The 23,337-nt window shown below is 42.2% G+C and overlaps 1 protein-coding gene across 10 annotated transcripts in view; it reads left to right on the forward strand.

The window, feature by feature from the left end:
- The window catches only part of CEP112 (centrosomal protein 112), a gene marked incomplete at both ends in the record, with an annotated part of 491,423 nt that overhangs the window by 464,717 nt on the left and 3,369 nt on the right, over positions 1-23,337 (forward strand). For all 10 annotated transcript variants that reach the window (XM_081273022.1, XM_081273019.1, XM_081273024.1 and 7 more), the window contains one exon: positions 22,032-22,133. In XM_081273022.1, coding sequence (XP_081129148.1) covers positions 22,032-22,133 — 102 coding nt within the window. The remainder of the gene's footprint in view (positions 1-22,031; positions 22,134-23,337) is intronic.

The following is a 23,337-nucleotide window of genomic DNA, read 5'->3' on the forward strand; positions in this document are numbered from 1 at the left end:
CATTGAGTTGAAATCCTTCCAGTTAAGAAATCCTATATAGTATCTATACATCTGTTTGAGTACATTTTGAAGATGACAGAACACAAGTTTTAGACCCTCTTTTAAATGCCAATTCAGCTCAAAGAACATATGTCTCACTAGTTATTTTTAACAGGAAAAGATACTTATTCACTTAGCAAGCATTTATTGAACACCTACTATGTGTCAGACATCATTAGTCTTGGACTGTAAGATGAGTGATTTTTTTTTTCCTGAAGGAACTAAGAGCCAAACTCTGAAAGTGAACTTCCTTTGACTTCTTGAGCTGGCATAATCCTATTTTTCTTTTCTTTAATAGAGCCCACCTTTGAAGTCTTTTTTTTTTTTTTTTCATTATTTCTGCTCTTTAGCCTGCGCCTCACAGTAGCTAACCTCTGTTTTCTGGTCTCTATCCCAGCTTCTTCCAGCCACATTCCATCTCCCTCAGTGATGTCATCCATCCTCATTGGCTTCGGCTTTCATTCCTTGCTGTGATTCCCAGATTCCTCCTCCCTGGTCCCACCTGTTGGCAGTCTCTACCCTGCCTGATGCAGAGTGCTGACCTGTGCATCTCAGTCTGGCATGCCAGACTCTGAAGTCTCAAACCAGTCATTAGGAGAGAAATCCTGGCTACTCAATCTCAGTTTCAGAGTTGTTCTAATAGTTGGGGGCTCAGTGACATAACATTTTTTTTAAAAGAGTCACTAAAAATAGGCAAGAGTAATAGAGTTAGTCAGTCAAGCTGGTAGGTTGACTTCAGTGGAGAGAGGAAGAAGGGCTGGCTGCCCTGCTCCCAAAATGTGTATCCTGCCTATCACTGAAAACAACAAATACGGGGGCAGACTATCAGGTGTCAGGGACAGAACTTTATTTTTCAGTTAGAGATTTTCTAGCATATTTTCCCCATAAAATGGTCACAGTTCAGGTACCTTACCAAAGAGAGTGTTCTAGGAGAAAGTGGGAAGAAAAGCTGAGCCTGTTGGCCTCAGAAAGGATGCAGAGGAGGGCAGGATTCTGCAGGACGGCAGGGAGCAGGGGAAGAAGCCAGAGGTGCCGAGAAGAGCGCCACTGGGCAGGGTTGTGCCTGGCAGCTGGAAGGTTGGCTCAAACCCTTAGAGTGACTCGGTGATGCCGAGAGGGCAGGACATCTTGGTGTTAGCAGAAACCAAGGGGAAAGGCCACTCTGCTTACAAGGCCGTAGGAAGGAGAGTGCGCAGGCTTGGTGGGTGTCAGAGGGCACCTGGACTCCTCCCCGCCTCTGTCCTCCAGGAGAGTTCTTCCCCAAAGTCAGTGCAGGTGGGTGGTTTCAGAGTTGTCTCTGTTCTCTGTCCCTTTGGTTATGAACTACATAGACATTTTAGTGCTGACTGTGGACAGAGGACTTCTCAGGTGGGGCTCTTCCCTGGTAGGGGATCAGAGTTACGAATGTGCTGAAATGCTCACTGCTGGGGTAATAAGGCCTCTTGGAGGTGGGTAGAAAGTTCCTGACTCAGCGCCGTAGGTTAGTGTAGATATCGAAGAGCTCAGTGTAATTGGAGGCCTGGGGGAGAGTCAGAGAATAGGGCAGAGGTGTACCCACTGTGTGAATTGTTCACAAGCTAAAATCAAAAGGGAAATAAAAACTGGCCATGTCACCAACTTTGAGTTTCTTGAAATGGAGTCCCGAGGAATTCCCTAAGACCACTGCTTAGGTGAGCGACACTGGCTTTGACCCTACTCCAAAAGGCAGGGGCACTGCCAGGCTCCCATAGGTTCTGCAGAGGCCACCTTGTTCCACACTCATTCTTCATAGTTCTGCACGTGAAGTTCTCCAGGACACAAACATTACACACGGATCTGGATCATGGCTCCATTTTTGTCTAACTAAATGTGAGAAATTTAAAACATGTCTGTATCTAAAATTAATTACTACCCTAAAATATATTTGCTGCTAATTTTTAGCCTCTGAAATTCCACTTGATGGGTATTTTATGTATGTGTGAGAAAGAGTAGGAATGTCTTTAAGACTCAGATCCTTAATATAATAAATTATTTCACTTATAGAACTATAAGTGAAATGAACATGTTATTATTCTTTTTGGTTTTTGTTTTGGTTTTTTTTTTTTTTTCTAGAAAATGATAGCGGGGCCGCAGTTTAAGTCAATCCTGTAACAGATAACAACTGAAAAAATGTCATTTTATCTCCCCACCCCATTGCCCTAAAGTTGTGATCACTCTCTGTAATTCATCAGGCCTCTGCATTTGGTCCCCTGGACATTTTCCCAAGCTTGTTCAACCATTAGCCTTCTGGACTTCTGGGTTTAAGTACTGTCAGATCAGATTTAACTCATGTGTTAAGGCTCGGTGGGTCCATCGTTGTCCTCAGTTTAAGAAGCATTATAGAGGTCACGACATTGCTACAAAGAAGGGGGCACTAATCCCTCCGTTATAAAAGGGAGCGCTGGGGTGTGCATTACAGCCCGCGCCCAGCCTGCGCCCAGCCGGCAGCACACTCACTTCCTCCATTCCCACTGTGCCCTGGTAGGGACGGCGAGCACAGAACCAGATGTAAACTATTTTTCAAATGCTCCTCTGACTTAGCATTGAATTTCCCTTAGACCAGATGCCAGTGTTTAAATAATATCCTGAAGGATCCAAAGAGCAGGAATTAGTCATCATGTTTCATTCATATAAAATCTGAAATAAAGGGAGAAAAGTACAAAGAAGCAGAGTACCTTTAGCAGGCTTGGCTGGAGTATCATGATTTGAAAAGAATGTTGCCTCACTTACGAGAGCATAAAAGTGAAGGGCTCTTTTTCTTTAATTATAAATGGAACTTACCATTATTTATTAGTGCTTTTTAGGAAAAATAAAAGTAAATGATCATAATTTCTTTTACAAAGCCAGTTGGGTTTTGTTTTGGGGAGATTAAGCAACACTTGCTTTAAAGTGACTCTGTCCTTTAATCACTTCCACTTACTTATTTTATTGATTTATACCTTGTTCTCTGCAATTATTACTTAATTGATGGCTTGCATCAATTAAGACACAGCAAATAACTAAACGCTTTGTCTTCATATAAAGTTATTTTCTGTGGTGCTCCCTAGGAATTGGCAAAAGCCTCCACCAAGCACAGAGGTCAATGGGCCCTGAATTACACTAAGGTCAGTCAGTAGCAGATCATCAGCAGTACCAGCTTGCTAAGTATGTAGGTGTCCCAGATAGACATTGTGTGAAAAAGGACCTCCCGAAACCAAACAGTTGTACTATTTTGTATTACATTTTCTAGGGGATGTCATTTTCTAGGAGAAATTTCTGGTTCATATAACTGTAAACCAGAGGCCAGTAAAAGGTTTACCAGCAGAGGAGAAGGTCCACTGAAGTTAAATAGCATGAATTTGTAGTTGACACTATCAGAATATTGTGTCTGTGTTTTATTATAATTGTTTACTTTCTGCAGCAGCAAAAGATTGCCTCAAGATGAAGCAAGAAGGTGTCAGGGAGTACCCAGAAGTGGGGGTGGCACAGAAGACCCCAGCAACATGAGGTTTCAGTGTATGCGAGTCCAGGCTAAATCAGCAAGAGATGATATGAGGAGACTCAAATCATTCATTCAGAAAGTGGGGAGGCTTTGAGCAACCAGTGTTGTACAGTTAAGAAGGGAGGCAGGCATGGCATTTGGAGATGTGGAAGTTGGTTTGGGGACAGATGTCAGCATTCAGAGTACTACACTCCAGCCTGTAGGGTATGGCAGCATGAAACTGAGTGGCCATCGTTACCTCACAGGGGGTGGTTGGCCAGCCCGTAGGGCGCAGAGTCTAGGCCCTTGGCAGGTAAACTCTGCCCAGCCAATCTATTAAAAATTACTGGTTGAAACTCAAGCTGATTAATAAGGAGAAATTTCTGGTTCATATAACTGAGAAGTAATATTGACTTCAAAGGAAGTTTAATCCACTGGCTGAAGTCATGTGACCCAGAGCCAGTTTTTTTCTCTCTCCGTTTTTCGCTCTTTGGTGTTAGCTTCATTCTCTGCAGGCTAGCCCCCTCATGACCACAAGATGGCTGCCTTCAGCTCCTGGGTCTGTGACTACAAGCTCATATCAGCAGAAAAGAGAAAGTTCCCCTTTCTTTCTTTCTTTTTTTTTTTTTTTTATTGGTTGTTCAAAACATTACAAAGCTCTTGACATATCATATTTCATACATTAGATTCAAGTGGGTTATGAACTCCCATTTTTACCCCAAATACAGATTGCAGAATCACATGGGTTACACATCCATTTTTCAACTCCTACAAAAGTCCCAGGCTCATTTCTTGGCCCTGAGCTCTAATTCTAACAAGGACCTGGAGCACAAGGTTAGGGGATAGACAGAAGTTCATTCAGATGAACTGGGTTGATGAGGCAAGCTCTCATGCGGTCCAGGGGTCACGGTGATGGGAAGAAAGATCCAGGACCAAGGCTTTTAATGTCCTGTCCTTACCTGCATTTTCTCAGCAGCTTCATAGTCGGTTTGCAAATGAGAAGGAGGCCAGTAGCATTAGCAGAGCGGGGTGAAAAAAACCTGTGAATGGAAATGCAAGTGGTTAAAATTGAGTTGATGTTATGGGCTGAACGTTTATTCCTCCTTCTCTCCCCACTGTGTTTAATCCCTGACCTCCAGGATGGTAGTAGCTGGAGAAGGGGGCCTTTTGGAGGTGACTAGATCATGTAAGTGGAGACTTCATGATGAAATTAGCACCCTCACAAGAAGTGACATGAGCTAAATCTCATACCTCTCTCTGCCACATGGGGATACAGTAAGGGGGCAGCCATCCGCAAGCAGGCAGAGCACCCTTCACCCAAACCCAATCAGGCCAGCACCCTGACCTGGAACTTCCGGCCTCCAGAACTATGATAAATAAATTTTTGTTGTTTAAGCTTCCCCAGTTTATGGTAGTTTGTTATAGCAGCCCAAGTTGACTAAGACAGGGGAATCAGAAACCAGAGAGTCGAGATGGCTCTGTTGTGACATTGAGTCCTTGACAGTGTAAGCAGACTTGAGAGGAGACTCTGCTGGGAAGCTTGACCTATTCTTGGACTCTGCTCTGAGCATGATATGGTATAACCATTTCTTCACGCACCAAGGAGAATGATTTCCACCTCCCAGTGTCACTTCAGTCCTATTGTCTTCTCCCCACTGTTGTCTTTATTTGAATCCTAATCACTTCAGGTTTGCATGAAATGGTCCCTTCCTAGCTGCCTCTCGACATCGAATAATCTTTCTAACAGAGCACTGTCATCATGCTATTCCCCTCCCCAAACCACCGCCCCCCTTGTCAACGTCTCAGTCAGGTACTTCAGGCTCTCTGCAGTCTGGATCAGTCCAGCACCATTTCTGAGCATCCTGGTGTCTCCAGCAGGCCCAGCTGAGGTGCTCTCTGCTTCTCTACCAGCTGCACTCATTTGTGCCTCTGTTCATGCTTTGTCCTCCACCCACATTTTTTTTTCCCCTCACTGCTGCCACCCTTGGGAGTACAATTAAAGACTCACCTCTTCCACTGAACTTCCAAACAGAGCCAGGCCCAAATATCTTTCTCCCCTCACCTATTACTGTACCTTGTTTCCCCATGAATAATGTTTGTGAGTTAATTTTGTTTCCCAGCAAAACTAGAATTCCTTGAAAACAGGTTCGATTCTCCCTTTGTGTTCTGCACAGGACCTCCCCTAGTTCTGGGTAAATTTAGTCATGAGCATTGATCAGGAGAGGCAAAGAGGAGCACCCTGGCACCAAATACAGGTGACTAGTTCTATGCCTGTGTGGGCTGGGCCACCTGGAGGTGGTACCATCATTCTCCCCTGACCACCTACCAGTCTCCACCATCCCATTGGCCTGAAGTGGTTAAATTAAGAAGCAGAGGGTGATGGCAGGGCACAGTTGCACATGCCTGTAATATCCCAGAGGCTCGGGAGGCTGAGCCAGGAGGATTGCAAGTTTGAAGCCAGCCTCAGCAATTTAGTGAGGTGCTAAGCAATTCAGTGAGACCCTGTCTCTAAATAAAAATACAAAAAGGGCTGGGGATGTGGCTCAGTGGTTAAGTGCTCCTGAGTTCAATCCCTGGTACCAAAAAAAAAAAAGGCAGAGGAGGGGGTGGGGGTGGAAGCAGGGGGTGATCCTGAAGTGCCCCACAATGTATGCCTAAGACCAGCCACCCTCACATACCTTGTACCCAGTCCTTGTCAAGCTGCAGTGGCCACCCTCCTCTCCCCAGCTCCTTACAGCTACCTAAGTCAAGCTATACCATGTGCAGAGTAAATAGAAAACCTCAGACAAGTCTTCTAAAAGTTCCCATTCCATCAAACATTTACTTTGCCTTAAGGGACATTTAAAACATATATTAACCAAAGTTCACAGTGCAACTCATATTTCCAAGATCACTGGACTTGACAAAGATCACATAAGCCACTTACAGGGACTTGGGCTCACCTGTCTGGTATTTAAACTCTTCCTAAGGCCAAGAGGAAGCAAGATTAATTTAGTTCATCAAAAGGAAGGAGGGGAAAAAAAGATTTTCTCAAAGCTGGAAAAAAAAAGTTAGCATAATGCAAGATAAAATAGTATCCTTATCCTCCAAATCTTAGACGTTCTGCTGCCAGCACTGGTTTTAAATACATGTGCAAGATAAAGAGCAGGAATGAAATTGCTATGGAGTCCTGAGTTACCAACTTGGGCACTCAGGCTACACAGAGAGATTCTTCTGATAGCAGCCTCTGATGGTTGGGAATAAAGCAAAAGCAAACCTTCTAGAATTCTCTCTGAATAAGAAAAGACATCTTTTTGTTTGTTTTCACTTATAAATGAGGAGGTTAAAATGTTCACTAAAATACGTTTTGCCTTCTGGGCCAATAAACATAAAGAACGACAATGTTTAGGACATTTTTGTTTCTAGTTTAAATAGTAAATTTTCTCTGCTGCTGGAGTAAAGAAAAAAGCTGTCCCAGGGTGGGTCCCACGGCCCTCAGCCACCAGCAATTGTCGAGAGCTCTTTTCCTTTGTCTTTTTACTCTCTAGCACGAATTCTTTTCAGACATCATTAGAATATGTTTCTAGATTTCAGTACATTTTTAATATTAGAGAAATGCCTTCAACTGAAAGAACAAAATCTGCCTGCTCTTTATTTGACCTTTGTTGGTTTGATGTGTTTTAAAAAAGATCCGGGCAACAGTTTTATGAGGAATGCACCGAGACATTCCTGAAAGAGCACACCAGTGAAAATAATAATGAAAAAAAGATTAGAAGATGAAGCCTCTTGCTCAATCTAACAGCGATTACCCTCCCAGTGCAGTTTCTTAAGGCTACGCTGGTTTTGCCTAAATCAAGAACAATGCACTTATGTTTTTAAAAGAAAGTTTCTTATAACTGTTTCTAATGGAAATTGTACTTTCGTGTAAGTCTTCGTAGACCAAGCCAGTTAGTATTCGTTACCAGTTTATCTGATGTGTTAAAAAAAAAATGTAGACCCCAACCTCTTTTAAAAGATGGAAAATGAGCTACTAGCTGGCTGCCATTTCTCCACGTCACCCAGAGCAGGTGCTTAAGGAAGCCCAGAAATACATGGTACAGCGCGTCGGTTTCATGTACTCTCTGGCCTGCATAAGGCAAAATGCCTTATCCTGGCAAAAACCATCCATATAGTGTTTTCAGACTTCAAAAGAAATAATGATTTAATCTTATTTACTTCTTAAATAGCATTGATCTTCAACTAAACACAGAACTTACCCTCAGGGAACACACAGTCTACTAAGAGAAAACAGTATGCAAATCAGTAATTATAATATTATGTGATAATGAAGTAAAAACAGAGGCTTTAGGGTAAGGAAGGCCTAGATACAGGTCCTGGGTCACGTACTAAATTACTAAATAGCTGTGTGACTGTGGGTAAGACATTAACTTCTGCAAGCCTGTTTTTTCTTTCTTTTTTTTTTTAAATATTTATTTTTTTAGGTGTAGATGGACACAACACAATGCCTTTATTTTTATGTGTTGCTGAGGATCGAACCCGGGTCCTGCCCGTGCTAGGCGAGTGCTCTACCGCTGAGCCATAATCCCAGACCCCTGTTTTTTCTTTAAAAAACAAACATATTTTTAGCTGTAGATGGACACAGTACCTTTATTTATTTATTTTTATGTGGTGCTGACCTTGAACCCAGTGCCTCACTTGTGCTAGGCAAGCGCTCTGCCACTGAGCCACAACCCCAACCCAAGCCTGTTTCTTTTTGTGTAAATAGCTATAAAATACTATCAAAGATTTGTGGGAAGATTCATGAAATAAAATATATGCAAAAGGGTGCGATATGGTGCTTGATACATAGAGAACACTTAGTAAGCACCAGTTATCATCATCACAGTAGCAACAGTAGATGCACGAAATACCTGGAGTCTTAGTACAGGGAACGGTTACCTTGACGAGGCCAGGGAAGGTGTCTTAGAGAATGTTCTAAGTGAGAATGGAGAGTAGTCTCCAGCTACTTGGGAGGAAGGAAATGCATAGAAGGAGCACAGAATAATATGTGCAAGGCATGGGTCGAGACACGGTACAAGACTTGTGGCAGAAATGCTAGGTTGTTGCTGGAGCACCACAGGGTCCTGGAAAGTGAGGCTGAGGTCATTATGAGATGGCTTAGATGACCTGTGTGAAGGAGGTCAAAGAACCGAGTGAAGTGTCTCTGTATGGGAGCGTGGGGACACTGGTCAGATCTGCATTTCAGAGAATAGAGGACTGTGTGGAGATCAGTTAAAGAACCTAGAAGAAGGACAGCTACATAAGGCATCTCTTCCTGTAATGGTAATGGAGATGTATTAGTCCCCATAAATCCTGAATACCTTGGTCTGACCTGCGAACCCTAAACCGCATCTTCACTGCCTGCCTCACTCCCCCCTGCCCACCCATGACTCCTAACCAAGTCCAGCCACATGACAGTCCCTCAGTGTGTGTGCACACTCACCTTCATGCTCCTGCTCTCCCCTCTGCCAGCAATCTCTTCTCCCTCTCATGCACCTAGAAACCCCGGCTCATTCTTCCATGTCCAAGTCGAGCCTCATCAGCTGCATGTTATCTTACTTAGAGATGATCTCGCCCATTCCCTTCCTTAGCATAGTGCAGGTTAGTTTTATATTTATGTGGCTCTTTTTTACCTCTCGTGTAAAAAGTGTGGGCTTTTTTTTCTTTTAGAAAGCTCAAATGAAATCTTTGATAAAGTCACACTCCCTAACTTTTAATTGAATGGAAATCCCTTTCCTCTCTGCTGTATAAAGGTGAACAACTCATGAATTTAGTCAGTGACTGTTTACAATGTTGTTTTGAAATTTTCTGCCATGAGGTTGTGGGGTCTCTGTCCCCATTCGTTAGGAAGTAAGGGGATTCATGCACAAAATCCTCATTAGTGTTAATTGGAGCTGCCTAAGTGAATCCTGGGTGTGCGGTGGGACAGCCACTGCCTTTGTATTCCTGTTTGTGTTCTGTGTAGAATACCATATCTGGCAAGACATGCCCTCTCAAACATAAGGAGATAATTGGCACTTTGAGGGAGAGGTTTAACTTATTTATAATTGTCAAGAGTTTAAATGTGCAGAAGAGAAGGAGCAGTCATAGCTTGCCTTTTTTGAAAGTGCCCTCAAATCAGGTCAAAAATCTCTGATTAAATTAGATATTTTGAGTGATAATTGACTGAAGGTGAGACTTAGACCTTTTATTGTATAAGTTTTGCTTTAAAATAGGAAACAACTATAACAAATTAATTCCATTTTAATCTCTCTTTATCGCAACATTGCTGATTGCCCAAATCTTTTAGGATTAATATGCTGTCTAGAATACTCTGTTTCCTCTATGGTGATGATATTTGAGGCAAATGATAGAAATCATGTGCTCTTCAGGCTTCACTCCTTTGGCCTCTCTGTACCATCCCACATCCACCTACTCCCTTCCTTTGTGAGACCCAACACCATCCACCTCTCTAGATTCATCTCCCTTCCCAGGCCATTCCTGGTCTTTCCTGCTTCCACTTCCTTCTCCATCTTCGATGTGAGATCCTTTATGGATGAGTCATGGTTCAGGAAACATCCCCATCTTCTCCTTCCCCCTCCTGAGAGTTCTTCCCTCCCCAAGGGCTTCCACTTCCTCAGCTGGCCCACAGTTCTCGGGTCTCTGCCCCTGGCTTTCTCCTGAGCTCCACTCCTGCACACAGGTGTCTCCCTGGTGCCCCAAACTAAGTTTTGCAAACTCAAAGCATATCTTCTCTCCTACCACACCCAGACCAACCCTCTCTAACCACTGCCTCTATAGTAACCTCACCCCCCTTCTAGGCTCGTGGCTGAAGGTAAAAATCCTTCTCTCCAGCATCCCTTACTTCTGTTCTTCAAGCCAGCTAATTTTCGGCTTCTCTCATGTGACTTTCCCATGGGCAGCACCTTCCACTGAGAGCTCCTCACACTCCTGCCTCACACATGCTAGACAAGTGCTTCCAGCTGCCCCCAGGATGCCCGGCTATCCCATCTCCTGAGACTTCTCCTCCACATTTCCAGGTTGATCTTTTCCTCTCTCCCCCCCCCCCACAGAGTAAGTGAGAACAATAGAAGGTTAGATGTCAGGTTTGAGCCTGGTTCTAGCAGTTCCTGTGAGCTGGTTTCCTCCTCTGTGGATTGGGTGTGTTAACATCTATCCCCCAGATTTTATGTAAGGATTAAATAGAATCTTCACAATATGTGAAAGACTCTATGTTAAGTGCTTGATACAGTATCTGGCATATATTGGGTGATTATCAATGTGGGTTTTTCTTTGCTTTTCCTAGTTTCTGCTACATTAAATCTAAACTTATTAGCATGGCTTTTACTGCCTTCCATTATTTCAGGTCCCACCTATTCTTCAACCACAATTGTGTTCAGTCATTTACTTGTTAAAACAATATTTGTTGCACATTTACAGTGTGCCAGCTGGTCCAGCCTTTCTTCAGTGTACCAAGAGTAAATATCTGAGGAGCCCCCAAATCCCTTCAGCCTTGCTGAGGATCAGCCTCACTCTGTAAATCTTCTTGGGTCTTTAAATCTTAGGAGTCTTCCTCCTCAACTTCTTGGTTGGGGTTTTGGCTCTCCATTGATGGAAATTATCTTTTCATGAAGTTTAGCCCCAACCAAAAAGGACTAGTCACTCTTAGAGAAAGGTCAAGCCCTGTAAACAGAAGTGAGAATCACCTGTCCCTCCCCCAGGTTTTATTTTCTCCAAAGCCTTTCAGAGATGTGCCTTGTGAAACAGAGAAGGTGCTTCCATCTAACTCAGGCAGGCTTGGCTCTTCGAGGCTCCCTATTTTTCACCTCCCTGATGGTCCACACTCAGGCCTTCTCCTCCATACCTTGGAAACCATTGTAGTGTGCCCGGTCCTTGAAGACCTGTATCAGTCCTTCTTGGAGGGGAATGTTCACTGTAGGTGTCAACCTAAGCTAAGAAAAAAAAATTAGGAAGGAAAATTAGAAATCAGGCAAAGAGTATCATTCTAGCCAGAAAGGAGCCAGAATTTAATCTCAGAAGAAAGAGAGGCCTGAGTTTTACGATCGCAGCCCCATAGAAAGTCTTAGAGTGAGTAAAGGAGAAGAAGTGTGGAAAAGGAAACAGCGTGGATGAAACAAACCTCAGTCCTTGGGGTGAATCTCTAAGATCCCTTTTGATCTCAGCAGCACTGTAGGCCTGGTGTTTGCCTCCGACTTTCTCAGCTTTGAAGCTGGCCTACTTATTAATAGCCACGGTGCTGATTAAGAACTGCAATACCATGATGACAGAATCTGCTCTTTGTATTTAGGGAAAGCTTTGGTGATTAATTTACTCTAGAGTTTCTGAAGATCCTGTCATTTTGAGATAAAGACGGACTTAACACCAATGGTTGTGAGCTCTGAGGTTTGGATTCATTCATTCTTCAGTGAATATGCATTGAGCTGCTGCCATATGCCCAGCTCCAGGCTAAGTGCCCGGGCTGCAGCAGCCAGCAAAACGGGTACTGTCACTGCCCTGTGGAGCTCACAATCCTGCACAGGAGCTGCCATGTTTTTGTTGTTGTTGTTTTTACTTTATTTAGTTATTTATTTTTATGTGGTGCTGAGGATCGAATCCAGTGCCTCACACATGCTAGACAAGTGCTCTACTACTGAGCCACAGCCCCAGCCCCTGCCATGTTTCTTCAAAGGGCCAAGTAGCAAGTGTTTGAGGGTTTGCAAGCCACAGGCCCTCTGTTGTGACTACACAACTCTGCCATTGTCACGAGAAAGCAGCCATAGATGAATGAGCACAACTGTATTACAGTAAAACTTTATTAACAAAAAGAGGCAGTCAGCCAGATTTGCCCAGCAGGCTGCAGTTTGCTGAACAGTGGTCTAATGGTTGCAATACACATGAATGCAAGTTAATATTTTGCTTATTGTTTCAATTCATATTGTGTTGGTCACATGTGACACAAAATCCAACCCAAACTGAAAAATCTCAGGACGTGGCTCATTGCAGGTGTATTTTGATAAAGGGCCTGGTTTCTTTCTCTCTCTCTCTGGTTCTCAATTCTTCCTCCCTGGATTGGTCCTGTTCTGAGTCCAGTTCTCACTCCGTGGTAACAAGATAACTGTGACAATTCCAGGATGGCATCCCTGGGGTAGGAGTCCAGTGGGTGAGAGAGAGCCTGTGTCTCTTGACAATCAGCCACTCTGGTTTCTTGGACTTGAATCATGTACGCAGGCCCTAAACAATCATGGCTTCCGGCTGTGGTGTGATGATTAACATAGGCCCCTGTCACAGACTCCAGCCCTGACCTAGGGTGGGGTGCAGAGTGGAGGAAGGGTGGATTCCAGGTGAATGAATGCCAGGGTGAAAGCCGAACGAATCCTGGTGAATGAATTATCCACTACATATGTCTTGTTAATGCTAAGGGAGCACCTTCTAAGACCATGTTTATTTATAGGAGTTTTATAATGTGGTTTTGGCTTTTGCCTCTCCGTCAAGAAATAAGGAATACAGTTTATATGCAAAATGTTGCTCAAGACTTTAATATTCAACTGTTTATTTCATGTCATAACCTTAATATTATTAAGTATTTGAGTCTTTGATTCATGAACAGATTTGAATATTGATCATTTTCTAGTATTGAGTGTCTTCCCCATTTTCCACATTTTTTGTTTGGCGAGGGGGTTGTTGCTTTTGGTTTTGTTTGTGTTTGTTTTTTGGTACTGTGAATTAAAGCCACATCCCCAGCCCTTTGTATTTTTTATTTTGAGACAGGGTCTCCCTAAGTTGCTTAGAGCCCCGCTAAGTTGCTGAGGCTGGTTTTGAACTTGCATCCCTCCTGCCTCAGTATCCTGAGCAGCTGGGATTACAGGCGGGCACCACCGTGCCTGGCCTATATGTGTGAATTCTTATAAGTAGACTTATCAAACCTTTGCTTCTTTTTGGTGTCAGGGAATTTTTTTGAACTACCTGAAGCTGGATTTGGAGCTTCTAAACCTAATTAAAGTGCTTGCTTCAAACCCTCCTCTCATTCTTTCAAATCCTTCTCTTTTTCTGTAGCCATCATTTCCTCCACAGAACCAGAACACTGTTCCTTTTCCTGAAAATGTAACCTCATACCCTTCCTAGAAACTAGTCCATGCCACCCTCAAACCATAGCAGCCGCAGCTGCTTTGCTGGCCAGCCACCCCCTTGCCTTGGGGTCACAGACCTCTTCAGTAGCAGGCTTCGCTCCCTGCAGTGGAAACTGGTCCCACCCACCCACCCCCACCCCCCCCACCCCACCCCCCCCACCCCCCGCAGGAACAGGAGGACTCCCACTGAGCTGTGTGCTTAACAGGGAGGGTACCAGTTAGAGAAAATGAAACCATTTTGAAGAAAGAAAGGGATATGAATATTTTAAGATTTTAAGAAAATTATGGTTACTTCTATTTTCACTGTATTTTTGAGGTTCAGTCTCCACAAGCAGTGCTGCAGAGCACCCTTCTTACAGTGGATCTTCCTTGGCAGTTGCTGTGGCAACACAGAACCTTCACCCCAATAAGATGACATTTCTTAGAAGGTAGTGCATTTTTTTTCTCAGCTGTACTATAGCTTTTTTTTAAATTTGGCATCATCTTTTACTATTGTATCTTTCACCTTTCTTCTTCAGACCAGAAAATAAGACATATAAGTTCTATGTACTCACCCCCCTAAAGTGCCAAAGCAAAAACTTTTTGCTACACGAAGGCTGATCCCTCAGAAACTTCCTTCACATTTCAGTTTATATTATACCTAACCCCCCCCCCACAACAAGCCCCTACTTCCAGGGCCCTGCTCCTGTCCACCCCTTACCTGCCCTTCACAACCTATTGGAAGCCCAATGTCTTTCTGATGCTCTCTGTTACTCCAGACCACCTACCGCATGCGCACCCATGCCCCACTTCAGAGTACACTACATATGCCCCAAAGTTGCCTCTTGTCCTCCCTCTCCTCCTCCTGTTCCTTGGTGTACCACCTGTCAAACTCCCTTTGCTCTGTAATTCAGCTAAATGAGGTGTCAGAAGGACAGATAGCAGACAGGCCCCGAATAAACTAACCCACGGTGCGGAGAAGCATCTGTTAAGCCCCCTGACCTTCCCATGTATTTCTAATTGGTAGAGAGATCCAGAAATTGGAGACGGTTTTGAGATCCTTCCTTACATCAATTCACGAAGCATGGAGTCATGGTTCTCCAACTGTGGGCAGAGTTGCTAGCAAGGACCTGTAAAACTCCACTTACAGACCTCTGTGGACTGCATGCTGATAACCCACCCCATGTCCACACCTGAGGCCTAGCTCCCACCCTGATGGGATTCGAGAGGGGGACTTTGAGAGGTAGTCAGGTCTAGACAAGTCATGGAGGTGAGACCCTCATAGTTGGACGAGTGGCCTTACAGGAAGAGGGAAAGCTCAGGGCTCACTGTGTGCTTGTCCCCAGGGAAGGCCATATGGAGACAGAACTAGGAAGAGAGCCCTTGCCAACCACCTGACCACACGAGCACCCCGATCCCATACTTTCAGCCTTCTGAATTGTGTGAAATAAATGCTCCTTAAGCAGCCTCCACCCACTCTACATATTTGTTTTTGGTTTTGGTGCTGAGGATTGTACCCAGGGCACTTACCCACTGAGCTTAATTCCTATTCCTTTTTATTTTGAGTCAGAGAATTTCTAAGTTGCTGAGGCTGGCTGTGAACTTGTGATCCTCCTGCCTCAGCCTCCCAAGGTGTTGAAATCACAGGTATACCCCATCGCACTGGGCTGAGTCGATGGTATTTGTTATAGCAGCTCAAACTAAGACATGGACCAGCCATTGTAAACAGTTTGGATAAATAGGTTCTACTGCTCTTTAAATGTATGTACAGTAGATTTTTTTTCTAATAAGTAAATGCAAATTCATTTAAAACTGATTCTGGATTCCTATAAGGTTTTTGTTATTATATACTTTCTCAATCAGCAGATACTGAAAAACACAAAAAGAGATTTAAATGGAGTATTCAAATTAATCATGAATATATGCAAATAATATGCTGTAAGGATTTATAGTGTTGCAAATAATTAGAAATAGCACAAAAAGCCTAATGGTACAAGAATGGCTAAATTAAATGTACATAATCATAATATACAGATAATAATACAATTAAATATAAAAATCTCCATTAAGTGATGGTAATGACAACTAACATTTATTCATTTACTATATTCAACTCTTGTAAAAAGTCATACATGTCTCAAATTATCTAATCCTCAAAATGGCCTGGAGAAGCTATAATTCCCATTTCCCTGATAAGGAAACTGAGATGCAGAGAAGTTAACCTTCCCAGGGCACATAGTTTAGAGGCACGTATAGCTCCAGTTCCAGGCATTCAGTTCCATGTCTGGGCTCTTTGCCCCACATTTACAATCCTAAAGTAAAAGATTATAGTCTGTCCTTTGGTGCAGGATGCTCTGTGAAGCCATATTATAAGGCACTCTCCCTGTTCAGAATATCAACATATGATCAAATATGAAAAGAACATGAAAAGGTGGCCTCAGAGCATATTGGACAGCTGTGGCCTAGAAACAGAACAGAGCCTCAGAGTAGAGAGGAGAGCCAAGCTCCAGGCCCGTGGTCCTGAGCCCCGAGCAGGCAGAGGGGCAGCTGAAAGGAAAGCCCTGGAGGATAACAGAGACCCAAAATGCTCAGTGCCTCTAGCCAGGAATGTGACAGGAGCCTGGGTGGCAGCTTGAAAACCCCATCTTGCTGATGAAATCTGTTGCCGACTACACTCAGGGCTGTGGCTAACGGAGGGTGGCAGGCAGTGCCCCAGGAATAGCCTGCTCACTGGGGCCTGGAGAATCTCCCTCGGCTGGACACCTGGATCTGCAGCCTCCCTGACTTCATCCCAGAACAGGAGCCTCCAGTATCCAGAGGTGCAGATGGACAGAGTGGCAAAACCCCATGAGACAAGAAAGAGGAATCAGGGAAGATGAGAGAGCCCTGTGGTGAGAAAAAACCCAGGCATCTGGCGAATCAATTGAAGGAAAGCATGTCCCATGCTCAGGTAGCGAGGCAGCTCTGGGCTCACCAGAGTCAGGGGCTGTACTGGGGATGGAACCCAGGGGCTCTTAACCACTGAGCCACATTTCCCCACCCCACCCCCACTTTTTTATTGAGACAGGGTCTTGCTAAGTTGCTGAGGTTGGCCTTGAACTTGCTACCTGCCTCAGCCTCTGAGTTGCTGGGATTACAGGCTTGCCCAAGCACACTGGCTTAACCTTGATTTTAAAAGTGAAACAAATTAATTGAAAAACAAAACTAACGTACCAATACTGCAGTCATCCAGGCACAAGATGAGGGTATCTGGACTAAGATGATACCAGTGGCAAAGTGGAGAGAGATTAAAAGGTAACATGACAGAATTCTTACTCAGTTTTCTCTTTACCAAACTGACCCCCAGGTGCTTGTTGGACTTGGAAAGGTAACATCAGGCCTACTGGTTTTCCTGAATCTTACATAGAATACGATAATGAATGACCAAGCAGATATATGTAAACAACACCACAGGGCGGATCAGTGACGACTCAATAACTGGTCTCCCCTTTCCCCAGCCCTTTGAAAGTGTTCGGTGTTCAGTGCATTGGAACTTGTAATAATGACATGTTTGAGGCACTGACCCTAAGTGGTTTATACAAAGCCACACACTTCCCTCTGACTTTTTATATTATATAAAAGAAAGTTTCATGTTTTGACATAGTTTCGACCTATTGGCATGCTGAATCAATAGTGTTTTCCAAATAAAAATATCATAAAATATGCTTTAGTTCTCCCTTCCATATATTTAACATGTAAAACTTATGTGTAATCAGACTAACACTCATTTATTTCTAGGGACCCTCTTGGCTCAAGTCAACTGCACATTCTGTACACTTTGTAGTCTCTAATTTATGTAAATGAGTATTTGTCTGATTACACATAAGTTTTTCTTTTCCAATATAGTTCAAGTTAGGGATGCCTCAGTCTTCATAGTCCATTTCAAAAATTAAATACCGCCAGTGCTGTGCCTTTTTGGAAAGGACAGGCAGTCTGCTGCAGGGAGTGTGGGGCATAGTTATCTTTGGTCACATGGTCCCCATTTACACTCAGCTTCCAGAACTTTATTACACTGCAGAAATGTCATTATTATGATATTCAGGTTTCCTAATTTGACTTTGCTTTAAGGAACTAAGAATGGAGTAAAGTGGGCAGAGAAGTTCCCATGATGGAGAAAGGGAAAAGAGAGGGTGTTGATGTCCAGCTTGGTGTGATGTGGCTGGAGAATGTGGAAGAGGAGACACACAGTGCCTTTTAAGGGTAGTGGAAGTGGCGAGTGGGATGGAAATGAACCACAACAATTCTGGAAATTCCAGAGTCTCTAAGCCAAAACAGCCTTTGAATTCTTCTCTGTTTGCTGAACATCACTCACTGATATAAGAGCATTCTATATGCTAATAAAATTCGATTTTGAAGTATAATAAAATAGAAATATCTGTAAAAACTCAGTCCCCTTCCTTTAGTCAAAGAAATTGTATGTCCATCAAACCCTTTGCTTGGATCAATTCCACTTTATCTTGCTTCTCTCAGTCTGTTGTAAGACCAGATTGTCCTGAAACCAGCTATGTCTGTGACATTCTTTTTCTTTGGGTGTGGAAGAGACATTTTAGCACTTGGAAGGATTAATAGAGAAATTATAGAACACAGTGGATAAGAATGCATGCTTAAAGAATCAGAATGTACCAGGAACTGACACACACCTATAATCCCAGGGACTCAGGAGGCTGAGGCAGGATTGCAAATTCAAAGCCAGACTCGGCAACTTAGCAAGGCCCTAAGCAACTTAAGCGAGAATCTTTCTCAAAATAAAAAAAAAAGAAAAAGAAAATGGCTGGGGACATAGCTCAGTGATAAAGTACCCCTGGATTCAGTTTCTCATGCCAAACAAAGAAGGAGGAGGAGAAGGAAGAGAAGGAGACTGCCTGAGTTCAAATCCTGGCTTACCTCTTTGTGCTTACCTCATTTTATCATCAGAAGGATTAAATCCATATAAAACATTCAGCATTATAGCTGGCATAGAAAGTACTCAATAAACATTTGTAATCTCATAAATATAATAAAAACAGGTTGGTTAAGGTTTTCCATGACTTTAGTAAAGTAACAGATTATGTTTGATATAGTGATTTTTAGATTCAGGATTTGGACTTAGGAATTCAGTATACTAATATTTTCCTGATTGAAAGTTTCACTCATAGGTGAGGTAATTTCACATTTTCCAGGGGCTCATTTTATGTTTACTCAAATTCACCGAAATTATAAAAACAAAGAATAAAGTAATAGGAAGAAGAAATAGATGGGTCCTCAGTAAAAGTCAGAAGATGTAGCAGACTAAATTTAAAAAGTGATGCAAGGGATGATGATGATCAAGACCAACGTTGTCACACACTATCTTCTACTCTCGTTGCTTGGCCTTCCAGTAGAGGGAGAACAGCAGATGTGAGGAGTGGGGGTAGGACAAGGAGAGAGTCAGGAGAAACCATGAACATGAGCCAGGGAGCTCCGCACACTTGGCCATGACCTCTAAAGTACTTGAAAATGGAGGGAGATGGGCCCTCAGAGCAAATGAAATGATAGATTTGGTTAAAGTATTGAAGACAACAAAACCAAACCATAGCTGTGGCTAACCCCGGTTTACTCCCCCCACCTCAACTCTGAGCAAATAGCTGGTTCTATTAAAAAATGAAGTGTAATTTTTTTTAAGAAAAGGGAACTAGCATAAAGTCTTTGCCAGATTAAAAGAGAAAGAAAAAAAGGAATGTAAGCAAGCAGCAAGTAAAGAGCATATATCAAATAGAAAACTACTTAAGGAACAGGGGTAAGAGTCAGACAGATTACAGTTCTGTGTAACAAACGGCTCTTCCCAGTGTCAAAGCATTTACAAAACCTCTCTCTCTCTCTCTCTCTCTCTCTCTCTCTCTCTCTCTCTCTCTCTCTCTCTCTCTCAAAATGGAAGGGGGAGAAAAAGAAGAAAAAAGAAGAGCTGTCAAAAGATGAAACTAACTCAACAATCAGTTCAAAAATGATCTCTCAGAGCTTAGGAAAAATGGTAAACAAAACCAAAAGATTACAGAGATGATTTAAATCATATTAGAAGAAACTAAAACAGAAAAATTATATCTGAAAACATCCAAGGAAATATGGAATCCAGCTGGAGGAAATCATGCAAAATGAAGTGAAAATATAAAATAGATATAAAATAAGAAAGCAAAGTAATCACAGAGAAAATTATAATTATGGGATATAGTTAAAGAATAGTCAACATATGCAAAATCTACATACCTGAAAACTAAAACTGTAGATTAAAAAAAATAGAATATAGGGACTGGGGTTGTGGCTCAGTAGTGTACTCGTCTGGCATGTGTGAGGCACTGGGTTAGATCCTCAGCACCACATTAATAAATAAATACAATGAAGGTATTGTGTCCCTCTACAATTTGAAAATATTTTTTAAAAATAGAACATAAACAATTCTTGTAACTTCTGTTCAAAGAATTGAATTTAAAAATAGGGCACACACAATATCTCAGGAAAACTGATATAGAATGATTAATACCAAAACATTTCCCAGTGAAGTTACTAAATTGAGGAGGAAAAATAATATGGAAAAATCAGTTCATCATAGGATGAATTTCTTTCATCCTAGCAAAGAAAGAAAGTCAAATTCAACATGGAAAAAATTAGCTTCACCTCAGACTGAGGAGAGAAATATTTCCAAAGTTCTGAGAGAAAAGAATAAGATTGAAGCATTTTTATACCCAGCCAAGTTATCTTGCAAGCAGACAGCAGAAATTCCTACAGATAAGGAGACAAGAAATAGACCTTTCTAATAATAACAGCATTAGTCCTTTTTAAAAGAGCAGGAGCTAGCTGGGTGCCGTAGCACACGCCTATAATCCCAGTGACTCGGAAGGATGAGGCAGGAGGATCTGAAGTTCAGAGCCAGCCTCAGCAAAAGCAAGGTGCTAAGCAAGTTAAATAAGTCTCTAAATTAAATACAAAATAGGACTGGGGATGTGGCTCAGTGGTCAAATGCCCCTGAGTTCAATCTGTAGTACCAAAAAGAGAGAGAGAGAGAGAGAGAGAGAGAGAGAGAGTCTGTAAATGTCGCCCTAAAGCCTGTGTTATACAGCATATATGTTGCTTTCTTTTTACCTTTCATTTGAGTTGGTTAACAGATATAGCGATTGAAAATAAGTGCAAGAAGGTAAGAAAAATCAAGATGTGACAAGCAACAAATAGTTGATCAGCAAAGTCTTTACATAGTGAGAAGAGATCATTTTCATTACTTTCTTTTTCCTTTAGATATAAATCACAAAATTATAGCTTATCTCAAAAAAGTGTCTTGCCAAAAATCAAAAATTGCCACAGAATATTAGTAAGTAAAGAATTACTAAATAAATTTCTTCCTCAACTTTTTAGCATAAAAAATTTTGGGACTTAAAGATTAATAATTTTACATTACCTTAGCAAATCCATAGCCTTGTGTGGATGAACTCAGGCATACACATTTTCATAGTGTATTTCCTTATTTCCAGGTGTGTCTGATGAGCCATTTCTGTGATACACTGCAAGTTAGCTTTAAATTGACACAGCACATGCAACAGATTTTAAAAGTAATAAATTCTAGCACATCTCAGATTAGGAGGAAGAAAAATGCAAACCCAGCTGTGGAAAGGCAACACCATGTGCCTTTCACATTTATGTGGCATCCACACACACCTTCATCCTGCCTGGATGTACCTTCCAGCGGTTTCATTTTCACCACCCTCACCTCCTCAGCTTTTAGAGAAGTGCATGGGATAAGCCACCAACATTTCTTGACCAGCTCAATGATCATCGGCTGGCTGGGCACAGGCCTGATTATGTTCTGGAAGCAGAAGAAACTGGAGAGCCAGGGAGCTCCCCATATCCAGGACTACTACTGCTGTCCACCTGTGTTGAGGAGGCTTTGAGACACAGCTTGCAGATTCTCCATCCTTCATACCTTTATAATTATATGAATCATACAGGTCCCCCAGATACCTGCCATGGCTTTAATCAAACCCAAGACGTGCCATGAGTTGTCCTCAAGTCACAGTTTAGTGTGATCATCATCCACATCCTGATCAAGGGTGGGCTACAGCATTAGCGCAGGGGTGGGCCTTGTGAGTGGAGAGGAGAAAACAAGTGATTTACTTATCAGATGCTGCAAATTATGTTAACAAGGGTTTTAAAGAGATAAAAGTGTTGTTGTAGGGCCCATCTCTCCCAGAGTCGCAAGGTCAAGCTGGATAGCTTTTCCATTTGTGTAACTCTCCTCTCATTTCAGCTTTATTGTCTGATAAGCAAACTTATCTTTATGATAAATAGATATCATTCTGGTACTTCTTAAAATCAAAACAGTCATGTCTGTGGTTTAAAAAAAAAGATAACTTTCTTTTTTTCCATTTTAGATAACTTACATACGGCAAGAATATGAAACAAAATTCAAAGGGTTGATGCCAGCATCTCTAAGACAAGAACTTGAAGACACCATTTCCTCCCTAAAATCACAGGTAATGATAAGAACTGAGACTTTTCCCAAGGATTTAGGTGATATGAATATCCTGGAAAGAAACTTGGAAATAAATTTGATTCTGAAATCAACTTTATGTCCTAAGGAGTCCAGCATCCAGGATGATTGTTTTTGCCTTGTTTTAAATTATTTTTCTTACTACTTTAAGAACTCATTGTTTCAAGCCAGACATGGTGGCATATATCTGTAATCCCAGCAGTTTGGGAGCTTGAGGCAGGAGGATCACAAGTTCAAGGCCAGCCTCAGCAACTTATCGAAGATCTAAGCAGCTTAGCAAGACCCTGTCTCAAAATAAAAAATAAAAAGGGCTAAGGATGTAACTCTGTGGTAAAGCATCCCTGGGTTCAATCCCCAGTACCAATAACAAAACAAAACAGGAACTCATTGTCTCCATAAGGTTTTCTTACAAGTCCCCTTGAAATTGAAAAGTTAAGTCGTGGAGCTTGGGTCATTTGCCATCCACATCCCAGTACAACTTCATCCTTTTATTTGCAGTAACTGGTCCAAGTTGCCACCACTTAGCATATTACTGAATCCTCACTGTACTAAGGGGCAGAGAAGGAAGCATCATTAAGTCGGAAGCATGTTTATTCTGGTGTATTTTATATGGTTGTTTAAAATAAGATGTATTTTCAGTGGAAGACAAAATAATGACAAGGTATTCAAACTGTTAGATTCAATATTTCTTGTTGAAATACATGGTTGTTGGTATAGTTCATAAAATAAAATGTGAGAGGTAAAACTGATTTGACTTTGGATACTTATATCTAAGTAGACTATATACTTCCATATTCTTTGACTGTTTTATGTATTTCTGGCCTAATGAGTTTTTACTTCTAACATGAGAAAGAGTTCACCTACTCACATTTTTAATAGTTTTAAAATGTGTGTTTTCCTAGAAAGGATCCATGAGTGAGGTATGCCTGCACTCTCTAGGCCAAGAACTCTGCCTGGCACATAGCAGGTGCTCAATAAATTTATTTACAAATAAATGATATGGTTTGATACAGTTCACATTAGCTATATTTATAATGTGTAAGATGAAACATGCAGCAAATTTTAGCTGTCCCTGTTATATTCCCCTCAGTAAAAAGCCTCTTATCTGAAAATGAAATCTTCATTCTGTTGGTCCTTCTGCTACTTATTGCCATTGGCTACCAAGAAGTTGTGCTGTGTCACTCCAG

The sequence above is a fragment of the Spermophilus citellus genome (assembly GCF_964194105.1).
Source record: "Spermophilus citellus genome assembly, chromosome: 17".
Lineage (NCBI taxonomy): Eukaryota > Metazoa > Chordata > Mammalia > Rodentia > Sciuridae > Spermophilus > Spermophilus citellus.